The 27,998-nt window shown below is 39.7% G+C and overlaps 2 protein-coding genes across 5 annotated transcripts in view; one reads left to right on the top strand and one right to left on the bottom strand.

The window, feature by feature from the left end:
* Positions 1-6,570, bottom strand: part of GPR180 (G protein-coupled receptor 180) — a 49,999-nt gene extending 43,429 nt beyond the window's left edge. For all 3 annotated transcript variants that reach the window (XR_006214853.1, XR_006214852.1, XM_042979186.1), the window contains exons 1-2: positions 6,360-6,570; positions 3,557-3,715 (exon numbers count right to left, since the gene is read on the bottom strand). Coding sequence is in view for 1 of the 3 variants with exons in the window: in XM_042979186.1 (XP_042835120.1) it covers positions 3,557-3,715; positions 6,360-6,504 (304 nt within the window). In the remaining 2 variants the exon portion in view is untranslated. The remainder of the gene's footprint in view (positions 1-3,556; positions 3,716-6,359) is intronic.
* A 3,424-nt stretch (positions 6,571-9,994) lies between these two features.
* Positions 9,995-27,416, top strand: TGDS (TDP-glucose 4,6-dehydratase). Of its 2 annotated transcripts, XM_015544849.2 has the most exons (12): positions 9,995-10,206; positions 12,397-12,463; positions 13,692-13,760; positions 15,621-15,711; positions 18,081-18,223; positions 19,473-19,571; positions 20,623-20,682; positions 21,896-21,939; positions 22,569-22,734; positions 24,345-24,403; positions 24,835-24,932; positions 26,174-27,416. In XM_015544849.2, exons 1-12 carry the CDS (start codon positions 10,121-10,123, stop codon positions 26,257-26,259), a joined length of 1,068 nt encoding a protein of 355 aa, XP_015400335.2. In that variant the 5' UTR covers positions 9,995-10,120; the 3' UTR covers positions 26,260-27,416. The 2 variants fall into 2 exon arrangements, with proteins under 2 accessions (XP_015400335.2, XP_042835106.1); XM_042979172.1 differs by lacking the exon at positions 13,692-13,760.
* The last annotated feature ends 582 nt before the right edge of the window (positions 27,417-27,998 follow it).

Genomic DNA, 27,998 nt, shown 5'->3' with positions numbered 1-27,998 from the left:
CCTCATGCACTGTTGTTGGAAAGGGAAACTCGTGTAGTCACTATATGCAGAATGGAGGTTCCTCAAAAAATTAAAAACAGAACTGCCATATGATACAGTAATTGCACTACTGGGTATTTACTCAAAGAATATGAAAACATTACTTTGAAAAGATATACACACCCCTACGTTTACTGCAGCATTATTTACAATAGCCAAATTATGGAAGCAGCCCAACTGTCCATTGATAGATGAATGGATGAGGAAGATGCGGTATAGACATACAGTGAAATAATACTCAACCATGAAAAAAATAAAATCTTGCCATTTGCAACAATATGGATGCATCTAGAGAGTTACTGCTAAGTGAAATAAGTCAGTCAGGAGAAAGATAAATACCATCTGATTTTTCTCATATGTGGAATTTAAGAAACAAAACAAACTAACAAAGAAAAAGAGACAAAAAAAGAAAAAAAGACTCTTATCTACAGAGAACAAACAGGGGAGGAAAGTGGGGGGACGGGTGAAATAGGTAAAAGGGATTAAGAGAACATTTATTATGATCAGCACTGAGTAGTGTATAGAATTGTTGATTCAATATATTATACACCTGAAACTAATATAACACTATGTTAACTACACTGAATTAAAATAAAAACAAAAAATGGGGGGCCTGGGGGCCTCAGTCGGTTAAGCATCTGACCCTTAATACTGGCTCAGGTCATGATCTCACAGTGGTGAGATCAAGCCCCATGTCAGCGTGGAGCCTGTTTGGGATTCTCTCTCTCCCTCTTTGTCCCTTTCTCACGCACCCTCTCTCTCAAAAATAAATAAATGTTAAAAAAAATTTTTTTTCGTTAAAAAAAAAAAAAATTTAAAAAAAAGGGGCACCTGGGTGGCTCAGTCGGTTGAGCGCCGACTTCGGCTCAGGTCACGATCTCGCAGTCCGTGAGTTCGAGCCCCGCATCGGGCCCCTGTGCTGACAGCTCAGAGCCCGGAGCCTGTTTCGGATTCTGTGTCTCCCTCTCTCTGACCCTCCCCCATTCATGCTCTGTCTCTCTCTGTCTCAAAAATAAATAAACGTTAAAAAAAAAAAAATTAAAAAAAAATTTTTTTTAAGTCTATTTATTTTGAGAGACATAGCATGACTGGGGAGGAGCAAAGAGAGGGAAACACAGAATCTGAAGCAGGCTCCAGGCTCTGAGCTGTCAGGACAGAACCCGATGCGGGGCCCGAACCTACGACCTGTAAGATCATGATCTGAGCCGAAATCGGATACCCAAAAGACTGAGCCACCCAGATGCCCCTAAATAAATAAACTTTAAAACAAACCAAAAAACCAAAAACCAAAAGCCCTTCAAGCCCTAAGCTCTATGACGATTCATCCTACAAATACTTAGTAAAAGCTACAAAGACATATTATAAGTTTTCATTCTCCTAACACCATGTGACTAGCATCCATAGTACTTACCACAATTGCAATTTCGTATTTATTCACATTGATCAGATTCATTCCTGTGACCCCCCACTAGCCATAAAGACAAAGAGAGTGTATTTTAGTTCCTGATTTATCCTAAGTGCCTTGCCTAGTACATGAAGCATGAAAGTGCCCAGTGTATGCATGAGTGAATGGGTAGACCAGAAGAGCTTTGCTTCTCTCGCTGATTTTATAACAAATAAATAAAATGAAAAACGGTAACTATAATATGTGCTGTGGAGGAAAACAAGCTATAAAAGCTCACATGTTAACTTAGTGTAGGAAGGAGCCAAAAAGGGAAGGAAGAACAAGAGAGGAAAAGCCTATGCAAAGGCCCAGGGTAGCACTGAAATAGAACAAGCCCACAGATAAAATGAGGCAGGAGGGGACAATGCTGTGAGACAGAACTGGGGGGCAAACACTGGCCAGACTATGATGGCTTTGCTAATCAGGTTAAGGAGGCATGTCTTTGTCCTAAGAGCAGTAGAAAAAGAGAAGTATTTATGAGTGTGGTAAGAAGTGAATGTGACGTGATCCCTGTTCAGAAAGATCACTCTGGTTCCGGGGGGCACCAGCACGGCAGCAGTGGCCACATGGGAGACTACTGCAATAGGCAAGAAATTATGGCAGACTGGAATAATGTGGTGGAGGCAGAGATGAAGAAAAGTAGATGATTCAAGAGAGAGTTAGAGGTCACTCACTGATAGACTGGAAGGAGATGGAGAGGTCAAAGATGGAGTGTTGGTAGACTCCTTGATTTCTAGCTTGCTTACTGGATAGATGGTGGTGTTGGTTCCTGAAACAGGGAACACTGGAAGAGGGTGAGGTCTAGATGGGCAAGAGGATGAATTGGTTTCGGACATTATAAGAAGTAGGAATGGAAGGCCAGAACTTTTTATACATATGTGGAACATTCAGATGACCAAATTGGTATAGAAAGGAAAAGATAACTGATAATGAGCATTTGCACAAATTTCCCAGGTTAGTTCTAAAATTCAAGGGAGAGGTAAATAAGTTTATATAACTGTCTCTTTGATATCTGAATCCAGTCATTTGAGACTTCTTCAACATACTGTTAATGTCATCTCATAAATCTAAATAAGAGATCCCTACACGAGGTGGCAAGGACTGGGGTCTTCTACTCTTAATCCTACTGCAGCTAGCTACCTTATGAGGGACCTAAGAGAGCTGCTAAGACTAGGAAGGCTGAAAGTTTAGAAATGGCAATGTTTTACTTGACTAATCAAAAGAAGATTCAGAGACTCACTGATATGCAGAAGACAGTAGGGGAAACAGAGGGATAATTCTGTTTCCCTACAGAAGGGAGAGGGGAGAGGGATAATTCCTATTTCTTCTAATGGAAGTTTCACATTTCTCATGTCTTCTACAACCAATTAACTTCCAGTGGGTAACATGGGTAGCATGGTATATGCCCTTCGTTTATACAGAAATTAAAAAGAGTTGCACTAATTCTGGATAGTGCACCCTAATACGTGGGATAGTCCTGATGAGAATGGAAGGGCTCCAGGATACAGGCAACTAGGATAATAAAAGCAGAGCTTCTCTAGAGGCAAATCTAGAAGTTTACAAATGATGTGGTGCTTGTACATCCCAAGATGACATACTGTGTCACCACATGATTAGGTCCCATGTTCTAGTAACATGTTGCAAAACAGCATCACTTGGGCTAAATTATACAATTAACTGAGATAATACATGTTTAGTGCTTTGCTCAGTGCTAGCAGATAATAAGCATTCAACAAATGCTATCGTTCATTCCATGCTGCCACTGGGTCAAAATATATTTGCCATACTGGTGTGAATTATGTGACTTGTAAGAAGTCCAAATGAATGAAAGTATGCCTTTATAAATTAGCTAGATATTTTTCAAAAATTTTTAATGATAAAGGGAGGGAAAAGGCATTCTGCCCCTTGATCAAGGAAAAAGTCGGTTTCCTTAAACTTCAGCTTAAAATGTACTAGACAAAATGTCACCAAAGCATGATGTGTCATGAAACATCTTGGTATATAAACAACAGACTTCAACATTCAGGAGTCAAAAAACAGATCGAATGATCAAAAGAAAAAGGAGATACTCACTTGTCAACTGAGCTTTGGACAATTTTTCATTGCAACTATAACCATGACTGCTTTCCTGGAGCTTTAGCCATTCCTGGGCTTGGAACAGGTAGAGTTTAGCTTCTTTCCCAACAGCTCCTGCTATGTTGTTGATTCTGACACACAGAAGAGCATGGTCACCTTGACATTAAAACAAAAATTATCAACGAGTTTGGTCTTGTATGGAACTGAAATGACAAGACAATTCAACATCTGTATTTATTAAAACAGGAATTTAAAGAGCAGTTTTTCTTAAATCTCACTTAACTAGGTAGATCACATGAGAATGAACAGCCCATTCAGAGGCAAGTCAAGAGACTATTCATATTAATTATCCAAACTTAACCTGTGGTGTCTCCATCTACTTCTGAGGAAAACTGATGACATTTCACTATATCTGGACATTCACTGTCACAGAATTTTTGCCTCATTTTTAGAACCATTCCACATGGCTTTAGTCTTTGTTTATAAACCATCTACAGCAATTTCCCACCAAAGTTGCTCTTGTTTTCTAAAGTAACATGTATGCTAATATTTAGCTATACTTTTAATGTAAAAAATAAGCATAGCTAATAGCAAGAAAGTTTAAATAAATTAGTTTGGGGGTAAACATTTTAGACCATGTAAAAAATGTGACATCTGTGACTTTTACAAAAGAACTTTCAGAACAATAGATACTGTAAAGACACTACAGAATAAGCCTGGGTGCACACACTAACTACATTTAAGGCCCTAAGAGAAATAGTAAAAAGTAGTTGCCTCTAGGTGAGAAGAAAAGCTGGAGACTTATTTCATTCTAAGATATATTCTTCTGTTGCTGTCATCACTTTATTATAATTTTACTCTAATTAAACATTTTAAATAAATTTAAATGTACAGTATGTATCAAAGAATGTCCAAGTCTCCTACATAAATTGATCACATTACAAATTATCAAAAATTTCATTTTATTTTTAATTTTTTTTGTTTATTTATTTTGAGGGAGGGAGACAGAGTGAGACCAAGGGAGGGCAGAGAGAGAGGGCAAGAGAGAGAGAATCCCAAGCAGGCTCTGCACTGTCAGCGCAGAGCCCAAAGCAAGGCTCGAACCCTCAAACTGTGAGATCATGACCTGAGCCAAAACCAAGAGTCAGACGCTTAACCGACTGAGCCACCCAGGTTCCCCCAAATTATCAATAATTTTAAGAGTGACTCAAAGGCTTACCATCTTAAATTGCACTGAGTTAGAGTTTATTATTTCAGTGTAATTTAGTAATATTATTCTACTGAATTCAAATTCACTGAAAATTGGTAATAAATACACACAATGAGAGTGTGTGTGTGAATATACTTCAACCCTCAATTCCTCAATCTTCCTTAAAACACCTGGATTTCAAACGTATGTTTCTCCTCCATGTTTATGGAATATCATGATGATATTCATGAAATATCATCATGAAATCTCCTGGTTGTCTAAGTCCTCTGCTAGTCTTGAGTGATAATCCAGGTTGTAGCTTCCATATAGCCCAGATTTTCCAGCACTGTCCAGGTTGTGCCATTTATTGTAATGTCTTTACTATCACTGTCAATATTCAAAGTACAGTTACAGCCAGTTGATTAAAAAAACTAAAAATGTGACCTAAAATATAATAACAAAACCGTTTCTAGAGTTTCTTCTTCACTCAAGATCTGTGCCACACTGGATTTTGGAAAACTGGGTTGCTTTTCTTTTCTCAGTTGTTTTAAACACTTTGAGTATAAAAAAAAAAAAAAATTCAGGTTCCTCTTCCTTTACATCACCAATTCTGTACCTTCCCAATACTTTAAATTCCCTACACCAAAATAGCTTCTTGCTCCTATTATCTTCTCCTAAGAATCCTCTCTAGGACCACAGTCTGACATTGTGTCTTTTCATGCTAAAAGCTACATTAATCAAGGATCCCAACCTCATCAAGGCAAATAATTATTTGCAATATAGTACTAGTCAAATAGAGTAGCAAGAGTACATACCAAGAAAATCACTTAAATTTCGAGAGTGCAAATAAAGCAAAAATTAGAATGACCTGCAAATTCATTCATTCAAGAATTATTGATTTTTGAGGGAGACCAGAAAGTAGAATCAAATGCACTTCTCATTTCAGAAGGTCCAGACAGGATACAAATTATGCAGCTCCCAGGACCCACTTACAAGCATTTCTGTCAAGTTAATTCCGGGCCTCCTGGTCCAGAGTCAATCTCCTACTTTAGGCGATTTGACCTAGCAATTGTGACCACCAGATTAGCAGGTGTTTTATCTGGTTTCCCACACCTCTCTGCTTCAAGGAGGTTAGAGCAAACTGATCTTAAAAACAAAAACTAAACCCAGTAAATCTAAGTTCTGGGGCTTCGATGAACGCCTAAGTACAGTGCCTCAGTGTCTACAACCAGTTTGAGTCAGGGGTGAGCAAACCCTGCTTCCTTGAGGGAAGGATCTGGAAAGATGCATTAGAGTCTCCGTACTTTCGTGCGTGTGGGGAGGGTTGGCGAAGCGGCGTTCCAAGCGCAGAACACAATCACTCCTGGGGGAGGGTGCAGACTAGGGAGTGGGGAGCAGCAACACCAGAGCTGGCATTCGAGCAGCCCAAGATTCCGGCAGCTGCGGTCGGGGGAGGGCTGCCAGCGACGCTGGCAGTCCGGGTGGGCTGGGAGAGGGGGGAGGTCCCCGCGTCGCCGCCGCCGGCTCCAGGCCTCCCGAAGCGAGGTGGGGAGGCGCGGCCCGCGAGATGGGCCCACGCGCCTGCATCCCGCTCCCCGCCCCCGCACCTACCGTGGAACTCGAAGTGGCCGATGCTCTGGCCCTGAGCGTCTCGGGCTGCGGCGCTGCTGAAGCTGCCCCGCAGGGTCTTACCCTGGCCGCCCGGCGGCCACCAGCAGCAGGTGAGGGCCACCGCCAGCAGCCGCAGGCCTCCCATCCCCCCCTCCCGCTCGGGACCCACGCCCCGGCCCCTAACAGCCTGCGGCCGCCTTCCCCACGTCGGCAGCCGGGGGTGGGGGAGGAGGGAGCAGGACCGGCGTCGCGGACCCGCCCCCGGGAGACTGACAGCCTATGTGGCAGGTCCCTCCACCATGAGCCAAGTACACCCACCAATCAGAGGCTGAAATGGGCGGGACGTGCGGAGGCGCGCGTCCCATCACTCCTCAGCCTGTTGGCTAGTTCCCGCCTTTTTTATGGAGACTCAGAAGGATGTTGCTTCAGGTTACGGAAAAAGTATCCCACTCTGTCTCTGTGCGTGGTGCCACGGCGCATGCGTGGGATCGCCTCCGTGGCTCCCGAGAGCTCTCGGGGAAGTGGAGGGTGTGGAAATTGGAAAGAACTGAGAAGCGCGCGATGGCACCGTTTCTGGCGAAGAAAGGAAAGCCCCGGCAGAGCTCTAGGTGCCTATGCAACCTGCTGGACGTTTCCGCTTTAATGTCTCAAAGACACGTAACTGTACTCGTCCAAGTTTAACGCATGAATTCTCTTGGCACCTCTAACTGATTTTACCCTCCTAGGTTCCCTATCTTCTTGAATTATGTCATCAGACACCTGGGAAGTATAGCTTACACCCCTACATCCAATCATCTCAATGAAACACATGCCTATTTAGCGCCTCTTCTGGGCGGCGATGGTAGGCAGCGCTGCCATTTCTATCCAGGCCATCACGGATACATCATCTTACTTGGCCTGTGGCAAGTGATCTGGCACCAGCCTTAATTTTCTCCAGTTGGTTACACACAGCCCATCTCTACCCTGGAGTCATAGAAAGCTGTGGGAAACGCAATCTGACTGCATCACGTTCCTTCAAACGCCTTTGATCGCCTGTAGTACACAAGTCAGACTCTAGAATATAGCTTTCAAGGCTCTCAAATTTCCATCTCTCAATTTTTTGTCTCCATCCTTACGGAGCCACTGTCAGTTACCAGAACACTCCAAGTTGTCCTCTCTAAACCTGGAGCACTTGCAGATCCCTATGGCTGGAAGGCTTCGCTTAGTCTACCACTCAACCTCTCCATCACCTTCCATTTTCTACTTTAACTCTTCTTTCCCAATTGGCTTAAACAAACAAACAAACAAAACTTTTCTTGGGGCGCCTGGGTGGCTCAGTCGGTTAAGTGCCCAACTTGGGCTCAGGTCATGATCTCCCGGTCCGTGAGTTGGAGCCCCATGTGAGGCTCTGTGCTGACAGCTCCCAGCCTGGAGCCTGTTTTGGATTGTGTCTCCCTTTCTCTCTGCTCCTCCCCAACTCATGCTCTGTCTCTCTCACTCTCAAAAATGAATAAATGTTAAAAAAAATTTTTTTTTAAATTTCCTAAACCTCTAAGTCTGTGTTAGATACCCTGGGAACCAGAATCCCTTACTTTCCTACACTGTGTTGTAAGTGTCTCTAGATGTCTCTAAATCCTCCATTATATAAGAAGCTTCATCTGGTCAGAGACTGTATCTGTCTTGATGAGAGCAGAAGCTCAAAAATCTCATGAATAAATGTATATAAATTATTTTCATTTCACAACATGCTTTCATTACATATAAGCAACTTCTCACAACAGACCTCACTATTTAGAAAAAAAAAAAAACTTGATGAAATGCTTTCTATAGTATACCCAACATTTTCTATATTGCTGGTCAACCAGGAATAAACTAAAGGTATTAATATGAGATTTTTAAAAATTGCACTTTTTTTATTATAAAAGTAATTCATGTAACTTAGGAAAAAAATTTCACAGCCAAAAGTGTATGAAGTAAAAACGGAAGTCCTCATTTTTTCCTTGCCCTGCCTGATATGGTAACAAGGTAACCCCTGTTAGTAGTTTAGGGTAGATCTTTTTAGACATGTAGTTACAAACGTACATGGTATTTGCACACCAAGGACAGGAATAAAATTGGTCCTGGAAAAAAAATCAGAACATAGGCCATGAATGCTGTGAGGCACTTTCTGTCTCTTTCTTCTCTTTGTGATCAACTCTGTTTTTCTTTCACTGAAGACAGATTTTTTTTTTTTGATTCCTCACTTCATTTGAATGAAAATGGCCACCAACTAGTCCCAGATTTGTAGGTCCTCAAGAGTTCAAGAAGAGCAACCAGATTATACTAGAACCTTAGTCCAATTCCAAATCCCAGGAAGATGCTTCAGTTGGCCTAGTGTGAGTTCGATGCTCCTGTGACCTTCCTGAGGTGGGGGAGTGGTCAATTTAGGGTGATTATAAAGGGTAGGAGAGTCTGGTCAGATAAAACCATAAGTATCCACTACAATATATTTTGGTCCTCATTCCATGTGCGTACATTCTTTTGAAAGTCTTTATTTCAGCCCATGGTATTTAAAAGGTGAGACTGGATCTAATATGTCATTAGATTGTATCCAGTTTTTCACTACTACATATAAGCAATATAGCAATGAACATATTTGTGTTTATTTGCAATTATCTATATTATACATCATGGAATTTGGGGATCATAGGGTATGTACATTTGAACTTTTCATATATGTTACCACTTTGCCCCTGAAAAAAGTTGTAACAAATGGCATTTCCACATATACTGCGTATTCTCATTCTTTTTAGACTTTGCCAACACATTACATGAAAAAAGAAAAAAAAACAACCAACATATCTATTCATCTATTCAACAACATTAACTGATCATTTATTCTGTCCCAGGCCTTGTCCCATGGCCTGGGCATTACGGCAAAAAACAAAACGGATCCCTTGACCTCATGGAGCAATATCAATGAGCAGTTAATTGACATCAATGACCACTATGCAGAAAATGAAATAAGGATAAAGTGGTTCTGCAGGGCTGGGGTAGAGCTTGCTATCTTACTCGGGGTGGTCAAAGAAGGACTCTCTAGAAGGGTGACATTCAGGAGGAGAACTGACGAAGTATCGGTAAAAACTAGGCAGACATCTGCGGAGAGGCCCAGGAGAAGTAGCAGACCTGACAAATTCAAGGAAGAGCGAGAAGGGCAGGCAGGCTGGAGCATAGGGAGAAAGAGGGAGTGTAAGGGCAGAATCTAGGAAATATCTTTACCACGACGGTCAGCAGCCTGCGTTGTCGGTAAAAGTATTAACAAAGTAAAAGGCATTTTGCAATTCTAACCTCCTATTTCCACACTTTGCAAGAAGAGAACTCCTGTTCTCAGCTCAGCTGGTGGTAAACAGTCGGTGGAGATCGTTGCAGTACAAGAATGAAAAGAAGGTAATCATTCATAACTCCGACATCTGCGTATCTAAGTAAAAACCCGATCCATACTGGTGTCACTTGTCACGAACCGTACCAGACCTCATCTTCCCAGCCACCCCAATTGCGTTTAACCCGGTGGGTTTGAACGGAGAAGAGCTGCGCCTGCGCAGTAGCGCTGCGCCGCCCGCTCCCCCGCGGGCCCCGCCCAGCCCGCAGTGGGCGGGGATAAGTCGGCCCAGCTCCGGAAGCTGCTGCTGCCCACCCCACTGACGTGTCGGGGCAGCGAGACGTGTCGCGAAAAGTCGCGGTGGAACTTACCTGCGGTGTACAGATCTGGCGCTTTACGCTGCTAGGCACTGCTGAGCTGGGAGATGTCGGCTGCGGGCAGGGCGGAGCCCTTGGGTCCTCCCGGCAGCTTTGCGAAGCGGCTCTTGGTGACCGGGGGTGCTGGTTTCATGTAGGTAACGGCGTCGCTGGCCGAGTAGTGGCTCCCCAGAAACCCCAACCTTTTCCTGCACCTCTACTTGCTCTTGGCAACTTGGGACCAGCTTAGGGGGTCTGAAATGGGAAGGGTCTTAACGCATGACTAGGATCAGCCTACCTTCTGCCATCACCCCCCCTCCCCGACCCCCGTCCCCGCCTCCGCCTGAAAAGTCTTGGTTCCTTTGAAACTCCGACTTCTTTAAGATGCTTCCCAACCAAAACCAAAGTGCTGTGGTACCGTCTGTCCTCTTACCTGGCCTGGGATGCACCTGTCACTCTTCTGAGTGCACCCACGTTGCAGTAAGCTTCCTCGACTGCCCCAGTCTCCAGCCCACCCCTTCCGTACCAGGCCTTCTACATATAGGCGCCAAGCAACCATTTTTGGGTTACAGTAGCATATTCATTTATTTAGCGGGCTTTAACAAACACCCCTCTGTTAGTGCTTTGACCTGGACTAGATGTGTGATGGCTCTTTACCTCTCACACCCATATTCAATCAGGGAGTCCTCTTTCACTACTTTCAAAGCAAACACTTCTCACACCGCCACCCCACCCCCCGCCCCGCCCTCCTACCCTAGTCCACGTTACTGTCTTCTGCCTAGATTACCACTGTTACTTCCCAATTGGTCATACTGCTTCCACTCTTGTTCCCCTAAAGTCTGTTCTTCCCACAGAAGTCAGTGTTTATTAAGTAAATAAGTGCATAGAGTTTTACCCTAGTGGTTCCTGTCAAACTTAGAATAAAATCCAAACTCTTTAACATATCTACAAGACTCAAGTGTCCACGCCCTACTTTTCCAAACTGATCTGCCATTCTACCTCTTTGCTTTTCTGTGCCTGCCACACTTACTCTTTTGGAGTGTCTGTAAACACCTGAGGCCCGTTCCTCCTGTCTTGAGGCCTTTGCACTTACTTCCTCTTTGCTTAGGCCGCTTGCATCACTCAATTCGGATGGCTACTTAGACATCACCTCCTGGGAGAGGTGTTACCTGGCCATCTTATCTAAAATAGCCCCTTTCTCAACTAACGCACTAATCACTACCTGAAATTATATTGCGTATTAGTGTTTACTTGCTTATTGTCTGCATCCCCACTCTAGAATGTAAACCGATGAGGGCAGAGATTATTGTTTTCAACCAGTGTTTATAAGAATTCTTGGCTTATTTTACAAAGGTCTTCAAAAGTTGTTGAACGGATGAATGCACAGGTACCAACAGGAAACTCCCAGTGTCTAGTGGAAGAAGAGAAACATGGGAATAACCTCCCCCATTAGCACCTTAAATAAGCTCTTCTAATCTGACTGTGATTTGGAGGAGGGTACCAGACAGGCAGGGGTTAGTTAATGAGAAGAGGAGCATAAAAGGGTGGAACTTGTGTGAGAGTGCTGGTCCTGGAAGGGCAAGTCCTAGAAAATGCTGTGAAAGGGCCGTCAGGTACAAAAGTCTGAGTTCATAATTTGGTCAAGGGCTGCCCTTGTTCCTGGGGGCCCAGTATTTTAGTGTGTATGAAAAAACCTGGTGAATTATCTCACTGAGATGCCTCCGGTTCCACTTCAAGGTCCTCTGAAGCCAGGAGCCACTATGGCTATCCAATTCAGGATGGCCTCAGCCCTTATTAGCCTTGGAAACCCATGTTATTCTGAGGATGCTGGTTTACACCACTAAATTCTTATACCAAGAGATAGAAATTGTAGTAGGGGTGCTGTGAACATAGACAATTCCTATGCTCATACTAACTTAATTTTTGCATAGTTATACCTAAAGTCCCTTAAAAGGTACGTGATAGTTTCAGTCTATCTGTACTGACCACCACCCATTGTATTTATCACCCTGCTTTACTCCCACACGCAAAGCACAAATGGACAAAATCATTTGGTTAAACTAATATTTTCTTATACCCAGGACCAGTAAATTCTCTTTTCCCCACAGTGCAAAGGCATATCCATATATTGATGCTGATTACTGATGATACTGTTGAGAAAGTTAGTGAAAAGTGGAGGGGAGTATGTATTCAGTATAGCTATGTTATTTCTGTTATTTTGCAGAAACTGAAAAGGTATCTTTGAATAGTTTCCTAATACTTGACAGCTTAGGGTAATGTTTAGGAAATGTTTAGTTTAGGGAAAAGGTTAAGTTTTCTAACAAAATATACTTTTTTCTTACAGCGCATCACATGTGATTGTCTCTTTAGTACAAGATTATCCGAACTATATGATCATAAATCTAGACAAGGTGAGTTTTATAAAATGAGTTTCATGCACTGACATTGATGTACTTTTTTAAATATTAAAATCTTATGCTGATATTTTAGTTTTTTATTTAGTCATTTTAGCAACTTAGGGGGCCTACATAGTCATGTGATCATGCTGTATTTAATCTTAGTCCATTTAAACTATAAACTAAAGGTTTTAAGTGCAGTATTTTTACCAAAAGAAAATCTTAAACCCTAAATTTATTTATTTATTTATTTATTTTTAATTTTTTTTTAACATTTATTTGTTTTTGAGACAGAGAGAAACAGGGCATGAACGGGGGAGGGTCAGAGAGAGAGGGAGACACAGAATCTGAAGCAGGCTCCAGGCTCTGAGCTGTCAGCACAAAGCCCGACATGGGGCTCGAACTCACGGACTGTGAGATCATGACCTGAGCTGAAGTCAGACGCTTAACCAACCGAGCCACCCAGGCACCCCTTCAACCCTAAATTTAATATGTAGTGTAATCTTGTGATTATTAACTTTTTTTGGAGTTGGGATACTCTGTTTATTTGATTTTATCATTGTTTTATTTGATTTTGTAGCTGCCACCTCCTGGAAAATTACATATTTATTTCTTAAAGTTAATTCAGTTTTGAGAATTTTTCAGTAATAATTGAAGTCTCCTTGGAGAGTCCAAAAGCCATGATTCGTAATCACTGGAATTTTTATTTTAAACACAAGATGCAGATAGTTACCTTAATGTCATAAAACATAATACTAAAAATCCATAGACAAAGAATAATATGTGGGGCTTATCAATTTTTGCCTACCTTACTATCATGGACAGTAATTTTTTCCCCATCTGTACACTGATTTACTAACAGTTAACTCAGAAAACAGTGTGATCAGTCATAATATGCATAACACAGGTGTCATTGTTTTCAATTACTAATTTCTTTGCAGTAAGAAATGGTAAGCTTTTCTGATGGTTGGAGGCACGTGTGGGCAGGAAAATTTTTTAAAGGAGGGGTTTCTACAATAATTTTTTTGAATTTTAAAAAGGTAACAGAATTACACTTTTTAAAATACTTTTTTTAACATATCAGAGACTTCTAAAAACACAAAGAGCAAACACTTTAAGAAGACATGTTCTTGTATTACAAGTAGAACATCTATAGTCTTTAAAATAAATTGATATCTTATAGGAAAAGCTATTATCACTTTTTCTGTTGTTTCTCTCCCATTCCTCACTTACTTATTTTAAGCTGGATTACTGTGCAAGCTTGAAGAATCTTGAAACCATTTCTAACAAACAAAACTACAAATTTATACAGGTATGAGAGTTTTCTTATAATTATATAATTATTATACTGTGCCTCTTTAGCCATTCAGACATTCTGTCTTTCTACTTTGCAAACTTGTGTAATGTAGGCATGGAAAGTATGCTTCTTAAAGACCTTTTAATTTCTAGAAGTACAACATGCTACAGAGACTACTTTTAAATCGATACCACATATAAAGCAGCATGTGACATTGGGCACGTCGGCAGATCTATGGGTAGCTAGCTGATTGAACTTAAATGGTTTGTTATTTTTTAGGTCCTTACCAGCCTTCTTGATAAGGCCTTGCTGGGATTTAAAGAGATTGGCGTAAAGGGGAATATTACTCAGGCCAGGCAATAGTCAAAAAGCCCACCATGTAGCCCCTGGGATAGTCTTCTCTTAAGAAGGTGGATTAACTGGATCTGGAAGGCTGATTCTTACTGGCCACCCTTAGACGAGTCCAAAGTATAAACCAGAGAGTCAGGTCATTGACTTGCAAAGGGAAATTTTAATGTCAGATGAAAGTATTTAACTCATGCTTTGTGTGTGGGGGGTTGTTGTTGTTTTTTTAAAGACATATTCTATAAATTCTTTTAAAAAATTTTTATTTAAAAAATTTTGGGGGGACACCTGGGTGGCTCAGTTGGTTCATCATCTGACTTCGGTTCAGGTCATGATCTCAAGGTTTGTGAATTCAAGTCCCGTGTCAGGCTCTGCTGACAACTTGGAGCCCGGAGCCTGCTTCAGATTCTGTGTCTCCCTTTCTCTCTGCCCCTCCCCCACTTACACTCTGTCTCTCTCTCTCTCTCAAAAGTAAATTTAAAAAAAAGTTTAAAAATTAAAAAAATTTTTTCTTCATTTTTATTTATTTGAGAGAGAGAGAGAAAGAACATGTGTGAGCAGGGGAGAGGGGAAGGGGGGTAGAGAGAATCCTAAGCAGAATCCATGCTCAGTGTGGAGCCCAGGGCAGGGCTCGATCCTGTGACCCTAGGACTATGACCTGAGCCAAAATCAAAAGTTGGATGCTCAACCAACTGAGCCACCCAGGCGCCCCTACAAAGTCTCTTTTTAACCACAAATCGTAAAGAATATACTGAGCAAACATTTTATAATTCTGTTCTTCTATATGAAAGTATTTCAGTCATTAAAGAATTGTTGAGAATACATATTTTTAGAAGAATTAAATATACACACAACATCAAAAGTACTCATAATGAGGCACCTGGGTGGCTCAGTTGGTGAAGCGTCCGACTCTTGGTTTCAGCTCAGGTCATGATATCATTTTTGTGAGTTTGAACCCTGGGTCGGGCTCTTCACTGACAGCTCAGAGCCTGGAGACTGCTTGAGATTCTCTGTCTCCCTCTCTCTCTGCCCCTCCCCACTCACTCTGTCTCTGTCTCTCTCAAAATAAATAAACTTAAAAAAATATTCACAGTTCACTTAGTTGTGGTAAAATACATTTTTCAAAATGTCATCTGGTTGTCATACTTTAAACATATTTCAATAATGGTTATCTCAAACTTAAAAAAAATATGTTTAAAAAGTTTCCTGTTAACATAGTGACCTTACGTTGGCAGGAATGTTACGGGAAAAAGCCAACACAGTTTTTAGTAGTAGTTGGTGCTCAATAAAATATTGTTTTAGAAACTTATTTACAAGAAAGCACCTTGAACTGAATATCTTATATCCTAGGATGCTGGAGAAATACATCATTACTATACTTACTTGAGCCTTTGGTTGAATTTTCAAGATATTCTCTATTCTCTCTATTCTCTATTTTCTTATCATTGTTTTGGTTCATGTAGTAAAATGGTTATTACGAATGACAGTGCTCAATGAAACTTAGTTTTTTCATGTTTGCTTTTTATATAGGGTGACATATGTAATTCTCACTTTGTGAAACTGCTTTTTGAAACAGAGAAAATAGATATAGTGCTACATTTTGCTGCGCAAACACATGTAGGTAAGCATTGTTTTATGTTACAATTCTGATGGGACGATTTTTTTCCCAGTGACTAGCCCAAATCAAAGTCCACCATTGAGGTTGAATAAGTAGGTACTTAATATATATGTCTTTGAAAGAGCACATACCATGCTCCCCCAGGAGAATAGGACAATTTTAATAATGTAGGTTGAAGTATAACCTTGAATGTTATCTTAAAACTTTGAGTTTAACCAAATTCAATATAGTGATTACTTCTGGGGAGATGGGCCTTCAACTGCATTTTTTATGTTGTTTCTTAAAAGCTGGGTGGTAGATACACGGTTGAACATATTATCATTATCTATACTGTTATGTGCATCTGAGATCTCTTCTAATTGTCTAACATCTCATAATTTGAAACATACCATACATTCAGAAGAATTTAGAAGTAAAGTGAAATGAATAATGATAACGTGAATACCCATGTAGCCATCACCTAAACAAAAGATAGAATGTTGCTAAATTCTCATTAGTAGTAGTACTCTGCCTTATTACCTGATTTTAAAATTATCATTTCCCTTGGTTTTCTCTACAGTATATCTAGGAGATTATTCTAAACAGGATATAGAGATATTCCTCATTCCTTTTTATTTTCATACACTCCATCGCACATATGTACCCCAGTTGGGTTTATTTCCTACACATTGCTATTTAAATGGCACTGCAATGGATGGCTTTGTGCCTGTGTCCTTGTGTAGTGTCCTTTTGTATGTTTGTCGATTGATGTTGGGTAGAGATTCCTAGAAGCAAGAATTGAGAGTGGATTAGTTTGCTAGGGCCCCCATGACACAATACCACAGGCTGGGGGCTTGAACATCAGAATTCTATTCCTCACAGTTCTGGAGGCTGAAGTCCAAGGTTAAGGTGCCAGCAGGGTTGGTTTCTTCTCAGGCTTCTGTCCTTGGCTTGCGGATGGCCACATTCTCACTGTGTCCTCACCTGGTTTTCCCTAGTGTTTTTTTGTGTGTCAGAATTTCTTCTTTTAAGGACACCAGTCATGTTGGACTAGGGCTTACCTGAATGGTGTTGTGTTTAATTACCTCTTTAAAGGCCCTGTCTCCAAATATAGTCACACCATGAGGTACTTGGGGTTAGGGCTCCAACATGAATTTGGGGGGAACACAGTTAAGCCTAATAACCAGGATTGAGGGGGTAAAATCATATGCAGTTTGCCTAGATATTGGGAAGTTTCCTTCCTTAGGGGTTGAAAACACTTTGCATTCTTATTCCTAATGCATGAAGCATCTTTCCCCTATAGCTTCACCAACAGAAGTTATTGTCAAATTTTTGCCAATCTGGTAGGTAAGAAGTGGTATCTATCAGTTTTCATTTTGGATTTTCATTATTATAATTGAGGGTGAGCATCTTAAGCTTAACGACCTCTGTATTTCTTATCTAAACTATTTGTTCATGTCTCCTATCCATTTACAATAGGGTTATTCCTTTTTATTTTCTTATAACTTCTTTATAAATTGAATATACTAGCCCTTTGTTTCTGAAAAGTTTAAGTATTTTCCCCAGTTTGTCATTTATTTGTATTTTTACTTTATAGATTTCTGGTTGTTTTTTTTCTGTGTAAGAGCTTTTATGTAGTCACAGTTAGCAGTTTTTTTTTTTTTTTACGTCTGGATTGTGAGCCATATTTAGTAAAGTTTCCCTCATTCCCAGGTTATAGAGAATCTATTCTTCAAAGTAAATTTATTTTCAAAAATAATTTATCTAGCATTTATTGTTCTTTCAGCAATAGCAGGTTGATCTGAAAAGCCTAGCCCTCTATTAGTAGAAACTAGATGTTTCAAGTTTCAAATTTAAGAACAATTTTAAATTTAGATGTCTTTTTTTTTTTTTTTTTTTAGAATAGAAGTGTTTCCTGGGGCACCTGGGTGGCTCAGTCGGTTAAGCTTTCTGCTTGCTTTCAGCTCAGGTCATGATCTCATGGTTTGTGAGATCGAGCCCCACATCAGACTCTGTGCTGACAGTGCTGACCTGCTTGGGATTCTCTCTCCTTCTCTCTTTGTTCCTCCCACACACATTCTCTCATGCGAGTGCGCATGCGCACCCTCTTGAGAAAGACAGAATAAACAAACATAAAAAGTAATAGAATAAAACTGTTTCCTGCAAATTTAGCACTGATAGTTTTCTAGGTTCTAAGAATTCACATGTACTTTATAATTTCGGCTTAAAGCAATAGTAAGTAGCAATGTGTTTTTGTTATTTTTTTAAACTATTACAGTTGTAGTGAATGAAGAGAAGTGAGTAGAACTTTCCTTAAACCTGAGTCTACCGTTTGGTGTTTGTTTTGTCCCCTGGGTGGCATTGTTCTAGCTTTTTCTCTCTCTTTTTTTTAGATCTTTCATTTGTACGTGCCTTTGAGTTTACATATGTTAATGTCTATGGCACTCATGTTTTGGTAAGTGCTGCTCATGAAGCCAGAGTGGAGAAATTTATTTACGTTAGCACAGATGAAGTGTATGGAGGCAGTCTTGATAAGGTAAGCTTAGAAAAGTATATGTTTCACCCATTTACCATGAACCATGAAACAAATGTGTCTTATTAAAACTTACTCTGGGGGCGCCTGGCTGGCCAAGTCTGTGGAGTGTGCGACTCCTGATTTTGAGGTGGTGAGTTTGAGCCCTGAGTTGGGTGAAACAATTACTTAAAAATAAAATTAAATGAAAATTAAAAATTAAAAGAAGTAAAACCTACCCTGGGCTTTTTCATCCTCTCATTATGCACACTTATAGGAGTCTCCAAACTATCATTTCTTTGTGTCCTCTCTTCAAATCAAATAATACCAGCCCAAATGGCAACAACCATCTAGTCTCGGTACATATTTATATGTAATTTGACTGACAGTATTTTTGCCAGAGAACAGCACGTCCCGCCTTTCTGTCCCAGTCCAGACATGATGAATGTCATTCCCACGGGCCAAGCAGAGCATACCGCCCACTCTCCTTCTCTTCCATTCAGGATAGCGCATCGGAATGTCAAGGGGTGCATGTGAAATTATTGTAGCAGCTGGAATCTGTTCTCCTTTTTAAATCACTTGTACATATTATGCTTCCTATGCAAAAGATGGCTCCATTCTCATCTATATTTTTCACAGTCAGTGTTTGCAGTGACCTCATTCTGTGTTACGTTTTTATGAAAACACATAAGTGAAAAAAAAGTCAAGCAGTTTGAAAAAAACTTGTAATAAAAAAGCAGACCCTGACCACTTCTCCTCAATATCCAGTCCCACCCGTGAGAAGCATTTTCAATTCTCTTTGCAATCTTTATGAAGGAACCCTTTTTTCTTCTTGTGCCCTGTTATCCTACATCAGGTCTGACACAGGAGCCAGAACAATTTTTAGAATATAAGTCAGATGATGGGATTACTCTGCTCAAAACCTGTTCACGTTGTTTCAGTGACCTTCAGGGTTCCACAGGTTCTGGCCTCCCTCTAGCTCTCTGGCCTCAACTCCCATTTCTCTTCCCTCACACTAACCTCCTTGTGGTACCTTTGGATGCACTCTGTCTCAGGGCCTTTGCACTTGTTCTCTCTGCCTGCCTTATAGGGTTACTGTGAATGCTACCATATAAAAAACGCTTAGGAAAAATGCCAGGCAAGTAGTTGGGGTCCAGTAAATGTTTTTTAAAATGTAGTAATTAATATTTAAGGTTTGTGATATGTTTTCTGATTTTTCTACTTAGAAACTATGCATAATACATATTTATTAAATGCATCTTTTTAAAATTAGGAATTTGACGAATCTTCACCCAAACAACCTACAAATCCGTATGCATCATCTAAAGCAGCTGCTGAGTGTTTTGTACAGTCTTACTGGGAACGATATAAAGTAAGAACTGATTTCAGAAACTCTTGAATAATTTTTCTTTGGACTTAGGTGTTAAAACTCCAAGTTAGATTAGCAACATTCCATTTTTAGAGTTAAAGACCTAGATTGAGCAGTTTATATACTAAGGAGTTTAAAATACTTATTTCCTATATTGTGTGGACAAAGTAGGACCTACTTCTTGTTCAGTTCATCATTTAAAGGAATAATTTGTGGGTGGCTCAGTCAGTTAAACATCTAACTCTTGGTTTCAGCTCAGGTCATGATCTCACGGTCATGGGATAGAGCCCTGTGTTCGGCTACCTGCTGAGTGTGGAGCCTGCTTGGGATTCTCTCTTCTCTCTCTCCCTCTGCCCCTCTCCTGCACTCTCTCTCTAAAATAAACAAAAATTAAAAAAATAATAAAGCAATAATTTGTATACATTTTTTCCTACTTCAGTGATACGTAGAGAATTAGAGCTGTAGGGAAAACCTGGTTGGAATATCCTGATTCCCAGAATCCTCCGGGTGAAAGAAGACAGAGGGAGGGCAGGTTCCATGACCTACCGCATGCTCCTTTCTGCATGATTCACCTCTCTTGGCTCCTCGCGAATGGGAGCTGACATTCCCTTGCCTTTTGTGTTCCATAACTTTGGCCCTTTTCCCATTTGTGGTAGCTCCTTTTATTTGTAAGGGTTGGTGCCTCAGAGAAAGACAACTTGCAGTTTCACATCTAACCAAACCTGAGGTCCAAGATAGAGTCTCTGAAATCATCAGGTAGAAATTTCTGTAATTTTTCTGCTGTCAAACCTAACAAACCTGGCCCTATCTCTCTTCATCCTGCACTTGTCCAAGTAGATATTCCTCTTCTTCCTTTTGGGAACCTCTGCCTTTCTCTGACTCCCATCCTCTCCTGTCTTTTCAAGAACCTTACATTAGAAAACTGTCCCTTCACTTCTGTCCTTAAGATGTGTGGGGTTACTTAGCTGCAAGTGCCCAAATTTTAGAACTGTTTGTCTTTAGATAATTATTACAGTTGGACCTCTTATTGCATTAATGTCGACAACTCTTTAAGTTTCCAGCTGTCATCACACGAAGCAGTAATGTTTACGGACCACATCAATATCCAGAAAAGGTACATTTTATTCCTGAATCCATAGTGTGCTTTAGTGATCGTAGCTTCTCATCATTTAAAATAATCTCTCTTCAGTATTTGTCCAGAATAATTTCTGCTGTAATTGTACATAATTATAAATGCTGTATAGGCCAAAGGCAAATCTCATCCGGTTTAGAGTCTGGAGACCTGAGTTCAAGTCTCAACCTGACAGCAGCTGGTGTGACCTTAGGCCCTTGGAGCGTGGTTTTTAAATTGAGGGATAATGAAAATGCTCAGAAGGGACTTTAAAGGATCCAGAGAGATGATCTTCTGAAAATGCCTTGTACTTGGCAGGATTCAGAAGCACCATAGAGTACTGCCATTGCTCCTGTCCTGGCTGCTGAAGATTGCTTCCTGGTTTGCAGTCTAGAAATTTCAGAGCTAGTCAGAGCATAATGCGGGAAGCTGGTACAGAAATTTGTCTCTCCATCAGCTGGCTAATCGTTCCCCGGATCCTCTTTATTGTTGGCTAGCCTGAACATCTTCCAGAAAGTAGTACAAGTACTGAATAAAGAAATGTAGTTAAGAGGCTGAAGACACCAGTGCAGTTGGTTCTGTATCATTAAGCCCAATTTTAAGTAACCATTGCTTTCTTCTGCTTAAATTTGGAGATAGGGTTTTCCACTTTCCAGCTGGTTGCATTGATCTCTTAGCCCAAAGAAAGGGGCCGGCCATGTCATGATCCGCTGGTCTTAATATCTACTTTGCTTAATTTGGGGAGTATCTTTCAGAGGTGCATTGTTAATTTAATAATATAGCTCGCCCCGTTTAACATAAATTTTCTTTGAATTCAGTGTCACTGGGATTTACTTTTTATTAATTTCACAAGCGCTGAGTGTAGGTGCTGTATGCAAAGCAATGAATAAGATCGGATTCCTGCCCTTAATGAAATCCGAGGTGAACTTTTGTGATGACAGCGAACTGTTCATGAAGACTTCTGAATTTTTACACTATGTGTCATTTTGTCTTTATATTCGTCTAGCAGATAACTTATCTTTGTGCAATAGGAAGCTATCTTAGAGTTCTTTCACTTGTCAATATTATCATAGGTTTCTTCTTGAACTGGTAAGAAAAATTAGAATTTATACCTATGTATAATTCTTAATAATCATCTTTTAATCATATGATGAGTTAGATTCATATGGATCAGTGAATTTCCAATGTCTGAAACAATATTTAAATATTCTTTTAGGTTATTCCAAAATTTATATCTTTACTACAACACAACAGGAAATGGTATGTTATCATTTACCTTTGTACCCATATGTTTTTCTGGTACATGGATAGTATTCAGTGACAGCAGTCTTGAAAATCACAAAGTCTTAAGAGTTGAAGGCCGTAGGATTGAATGTTTCAACAAATTTACAAATTCCTTCTACAATCGATGTGACAGATTTATAAATAATTACCATCTGTTATCCATCTTTGTAATTTACTTACTAACATCATTGCAACCTTTTTTTTATAACTTCAGTTCTTAAATAATGTATCCTAGAACTTCGAATTTTAGCATTAAAATTTGACATCTATCTTTATATAATTTTACTTTTTCAGAGGAATTAATTCACAGAGCTATATGGATTTCTTCAAAATTAATTTAAGGCAGAAAATTGATGAATAACTTATTTCTCAGGGGTCATTTAGATGCTTGCCACTTTCCTGCTGAGTGCTGAAGGAGGTTTGGAGATCATTTACAAATTATGATAAAATTTAGAAAAGTCTTGAGACTTTGTGTTTTCAGTAAAAGATTTCTAGGATCTCATGGCAATTGGCTGCTCTAGAATGTACACAGTCATTGTGGTACCTTGGTTTGGGAGAGCTTACATTTTTATACATTGTGATTCCCTTTCATTTCATCTTTTTAGCTGCATTCATGGATCAGGGCTTCAAACGAGAAATTTCCTTTATGCTACCGATGTAGTAGAAGCATTTCTCACTGTCCTCAAGAAGGGGAAACCAGGTGAAATTTATAACATCGGAACCAATTTTGAAATGTCAGTTCTCCAGCTTGCCAAAGAACTAATACAACTGGTATGTATATATTGCAGAAAGGTCGTGTTTTCAAAATTGTCACTAAATTAGTGGTAGTAATCACTAAGGTAGTCAAAATCAACAGTTTACAGTTTACTCCGTTGGAAAGTAAACGTGTAAAAAAATGAAATGTACGTGAAGATATGTCATTATTTGAAATTATATCACTCGTTTATAACAGCTTTTCAGGAAAATAAAAATCCTAACACATTAAATGTAGATACTCATTATAACAAATATCTCAATATCAGCAATATAAACTTGTATGTGCTAGTCTTAAGAATCAGTGATATATAAATAATTGTAGTTATTAGTGTAGGTACATATTAATGCACATCAATATAGATCTCAAGGATTCAGTGTATAGAAACTCTTCCTTTATACCACTCTCAGAATACTCTGGACTCCAACCATGTGGGCCTTCCACACCAAGCAGTGCTCAGACACAAGCTGGGTAGCCTATAATTTAACTCAGTTCTGACATTATCTGCCTGGAAATAGCTTCAGATGCCATAGGTTAAGTAAGGGCTCAGTCCTACAAGACTATCCCCTGCTTCAGATGCCAGTCACAAAACCTGGTTGTCGCCTGTGCTTCTGACCAACTGGCTATAAATCAGAGGTACTTTGCTAGAGTGACTCACAGAGTTCAGGAAAACAGTTTACTTTCTAGATGGCTGGCTTCTCACACTGGGTGTGACTCCGGAATAGTCAGATGGAGGAGCAGCCTGGGGCCAAGGAGGAGGAAAGATTGTGGATTGACCATGTTCTCTGGGCATACCACCTTCCCAGCACCTCCATGTTTTCAGCAGCCCACATGTTCTCCAAACCCCATCCTTTAGGTTTTTTATGGAGGTTTCATTAAGTGGGCATGATTGGTGAAATCATTGACCACTGGAGAGTAACTCAATCTCCAGCGCTCTGAACATGTGGTTGGTTCCGTTGGCAACCAGCCCCCTCCTTCGGGCCTTTCCAAAATTCACTCATTAACATAAACTCTGGTGTGCTTAAAAGGGGCTTGGGGCGCCTGGGTGGCTCAGTCGGTTGAGCGTCGGACTTCGGCTCAGGTCATGATCTCACGGTCCGTGAGTTTGAGCCCCGTGTCGGGCTCTGTGCTGACAGCTCAGAGCCTGGAGCCTGCTTCCGATTCTGTGTCTCCCTCTCTCTCTGACCCAGGCCCGTTCATGCTCTGTCTCTCTCTGTTTCAAAAATAAATAAATAAACATTAAAAAAAAATTTTTTTAAAAAAAGGGGGCTTGTTATGAACAGCAAAAGATACCTTTATCTCTCATCACTTAGGAAATTCCAAGGGTTTTAGGAACAGGGATAAAAACCAAATATATATTTCTTATTATAAATCACAGTATCACACTGAGTAATAACCAAAAGTCAAAAAAGTTAATTTTTTTCCCATAGTTTATGCAATGTGTATTTTTGCTGAGCTTCAGATGGAATTTGGGTTATAAAATATAGGAAGTGTACTAAAATGCTGTTCATTTTAGCTGTCTCCCCCACTTTGAAGCGGTTGTTCTTCTAGTCTTTTAAATCAGCTATGTAATACTTTTGTTATTCTCTGGTCTTATTTTGTAATTCGACACAATCCATTTTCACAGATCAAAGAGACCAATTCAGAGTCTGAAATGGAAAACTGGGTGGATTATGTTAATGATAGGTGAGTAATAAGCTAAAACATTGGGGAAAAGTTGTGAAATCTTAGATACTTATAAAATTCTAAGATATGTTCACTTAATCAGAAACTACCATTATCTCTCTTTAATTTTCTGCTATAAGAACATAGGAGCCCTAATAAGTTTATGTGTATTTATTTATTCATTCATCAAACATATAGGTATGGGCTGCATTCAAACCCAGATCGTGGCTGAAATCAGAAAAGGATAAGCCACGGAGAGGGTTCGGCATCTGGGATTATAGATGGTTTTTTTTTTTAACATGTACTTTATTTTACAAATTTCCTATAATAAATTCAGGGAGAATTTTTTTTAAGGAAAAATGTGAATTATGGTAAAGATTCATAGACACACATTATTTACATTTGTAAATATATATCCACAATGTCATTTTAAATCTGTTTTGTTTTCTAAGACCTACCAATGACATGAGATATCCAATGAAGTCAGAAAAAATACATGGTTTAGGATGGAGACCCAAAGTGCCTTGGAAAGAAGGAATAAAAAAGACAAGTATGTTATGAATGGATCCTTTTGGGGGAGATTCAGAAAAATTTAAAGGAAAAGTAATTTATTTTTAGAACACTCTAAATTCAGTAGAATGTTGTGATGAATCCTTTCCACTTCTCAAAGTGTTACATTTAGTATGTTTCCAGCCATAGTAATCTATTTCCTAAGCATCTTGAATTTCACAGACTGACTTCTGATGAGTCTTCTTGTGTCTCATCAGTGTTTGTTAGAAACCTATTTCATTGATTCTCAGGTGCAAATTTGTCACTTTTTTCACATCCTTTAAAGGTATGTGGTTTAAAGTCACGAATGTCTTATTATTATTGCATCTTTCTTTCTTTCTTTCTTTCTTTCTTTCTTTCTTTCTTTCTTTCTTTCTTTTCTTGGTAACATGTAAAATAACGTTTACAGGTCCATTTTAACCTCAGTGGCATCTTAGATTTGATGACATCTGGACAGTTGCAGTCTTTGAGTGTCTGAAGCCTTTTTACATTGAAACAAACAAAATTTAGTTGTGTGAAGAAATGTCCATTAAAATAAGTGTATAGAATCTGTATATATATATATATATATATATATGTTAAAGTTCGGTTTAAAAATGTATTCATGAGAAAAGATAAACTCACATGTAGAAAAAAAGTCTTCATTCAGAGCTTGACATACAGAATACTTGTGTTGAATTTTTGAAAGCAAATTCAAAGATAATTTATCATTTTTTAACTAAGAAAAACTTTCCTGATAATATAACAATATAAAATGACTTTACATATTAACAGAAGAAAAATCACACCTTCTCATTGTGCCTGGAATGCTGTATTGCTACATTTACTCGAACAAAAAATTACTTGTCCTATAGCTTTAAAACCAGTGCAAATGACGTATCTCTCCTTCTCCCTCAATTTCTTAAAGTCAGAATTTCTTCAACACTTATACCAGCACATTCAGTATTGAATGACTTTTGAAATTAAAAACAAACAAACAAACGATAACTGTCTTTTAAATCTAAGTTTTCGGGTACTGAAACATCTTGTGATTAATGACCTTGGTTGGTTCAAAATCAAGCTGTTTTCATTAGGCATCCCTTTGGCAAGACTGATTCTTACTTAAATTAAGAATCTAAGTACAGTCAGCTGAGTGGCTGATGGGTAAGATTTTTCTGACTTAGCAGGAACTCAGTAAATGCTGGTTAACTGGTGTTTAGTGTTTTGTTTTTTATTTTTGTCCTTTGGTTTTTTTCCTCTCAGTTGACTGGTACAGAGAGAATTTTCACAACTGGAAGAATGCAGAAAAGGCATTGGAACCCTTTCCAGTACAACCACCATTTGTATAGTCAAGACAGTTTTCAGAGAAAGAAGAAAATTATCCTACCTCCACAAGCCATGGGAAACCAAGTGACCAAATGGTGTCCTCTTTTCTTTTGGAATTAGATTCATGACTTTTTGCATAAAATTCAAATGCAAAACACCTCAATCTTTAGAATAGGTTTGGTGCTGGCATAGGATTTAAATTTCAAGATTCTTTCCAAAAACCTTTCTCCTGAAAGTTAGGCACCAGAAGGCCTAGAAAGACCTTTCGTAGGAAGGGGCCAGGAAAATGGAATCTCATGGTTCTGAGAACAAGGACCGAGCCCAGTTCTGCGCTGACGACAGCCTTCGCGGGCCCTGAACTCAGTTGCCCAACCTTCCCCACTGCCTACAAAGTCTCTCAAGTTTCCATTTTTAGGCAACATAGGATGAGCTGTCTGTCCTCATTCATCTTTTTTATTAAAGGTCTGATATGCTATAATTGCTTTAAAAGTGGAACAATGGAATCATATCTAGCACTTTTTAACTTTAGATAATTTTGTAAAATTAAGTTAAATGTTTTTTAAAAGAAGGATGTAGTTTTTACATTTTCAAAATCAGTTGTTGGACTATATATGAGTAATCTCATATGAGAGATTTTTATCATGTATTTGCCATTTAAAATGATTTTATTTATAAAAGTATCAATATTGTAACGTATTTAATGTAGAATGTGGCTTTATTTTTACTAAGGTATGTTTTTATTTTGCTGTAGAAAAAATTTTTAAACATCTTGATTAAATACTTTTAATTCCTCTCTCTCCTAAAGACTTTAAGATGGCTTGAAAAAGCAGCTGACTGGATATTGCATTGAGAAAGGGTGAGGAGTTCAAGGTTGTGCCCAGCTTTCTGGCTTCCATGCATGTGTGATGACTTCTTTCCTCCGTGAAGTGGAAAGCTAGGTCATTCACTCACAGGTGGTTAAAAGTAAGAGGGGTAAGGGTGGAGTAAGGGCCTCGAAGAGGTGGAGATTGCGAAAAGAATAAGCAGCTCCAAAGTTGGAAGAGGATTTGCCAAGCAGGAGTGAAACACAAACTGACATTGAACACGGTCGTTTCAGGATTCTGAGATGTGGGGGCACCTGGGTGGGTCAGTCAGTTAAGCATCAGACTCTTGATTTCGGTCAGATCGTGATCTCACGGTTTGTGAGTTCAAGCCCCGAGTTGGGCTCTGTGCTGAGTGTGGAACCTGCTTGGGATTCTCTCTCTCCCTCTCTCTTTGTCCCTCCCCTGCTTGTGGTCTCTCTCTTTCTCAAAATAAATAAACATTAAAAAAAAAAATAATTCTGAGATGTGCAAAGTGGATTTATCCAGAGGTGGGCATAGTAGGAGTCGGGAGGGGCCGAGGGGCAGAGGGCTAAGAATGAGCAAAGAGTGAGGCCCCCTGGTCCTGACTGTTTAGGGAAGAAAATTCCTCCTGGGGGTTGGCTGTAGCTAGAGGAAATGGAGAGGGGACCAGGCACGGAGGTGTGGCAGTGAGAGGTTGGGGAGGCTGGGAAGTTACAGGCAGAAAATGGGACCAACTGAGAGCAGATGGTCTTTTGGTAGAGTCTGGTCACTGAGGGTAGATAACAAAAACACTGTTTTCTGTGGCATTTAGTTTTGTACATATTTTTGTGTGCCTTTATTCCCAACTTTAATATACTCAATATGGCTTAACTTTATCATTTATTTAGTCTCAGGAGATGACTGGACAGGCATTAAGAACATATAATGAAAACCCGGTG

The sequence above is a fragment of the Panthera tigris genome, chromosome A1, assembly GCF_018350195.1.
Source record: "Panthera tigris isolate Pti1 chromosome A1, P.tigris_Pti1_mat1.1, whole genome shotgun sequence".
Taxonomy (NCBI): domain Eukaryota; kingdom Metazoa; phylum Chordata; class Mammalia; order Carnivora; family Felidae; genus Panthera; species Panthera tigris.
This window is presented reverse-complemented; position numbering and strand designations above follow the sequence as displayed.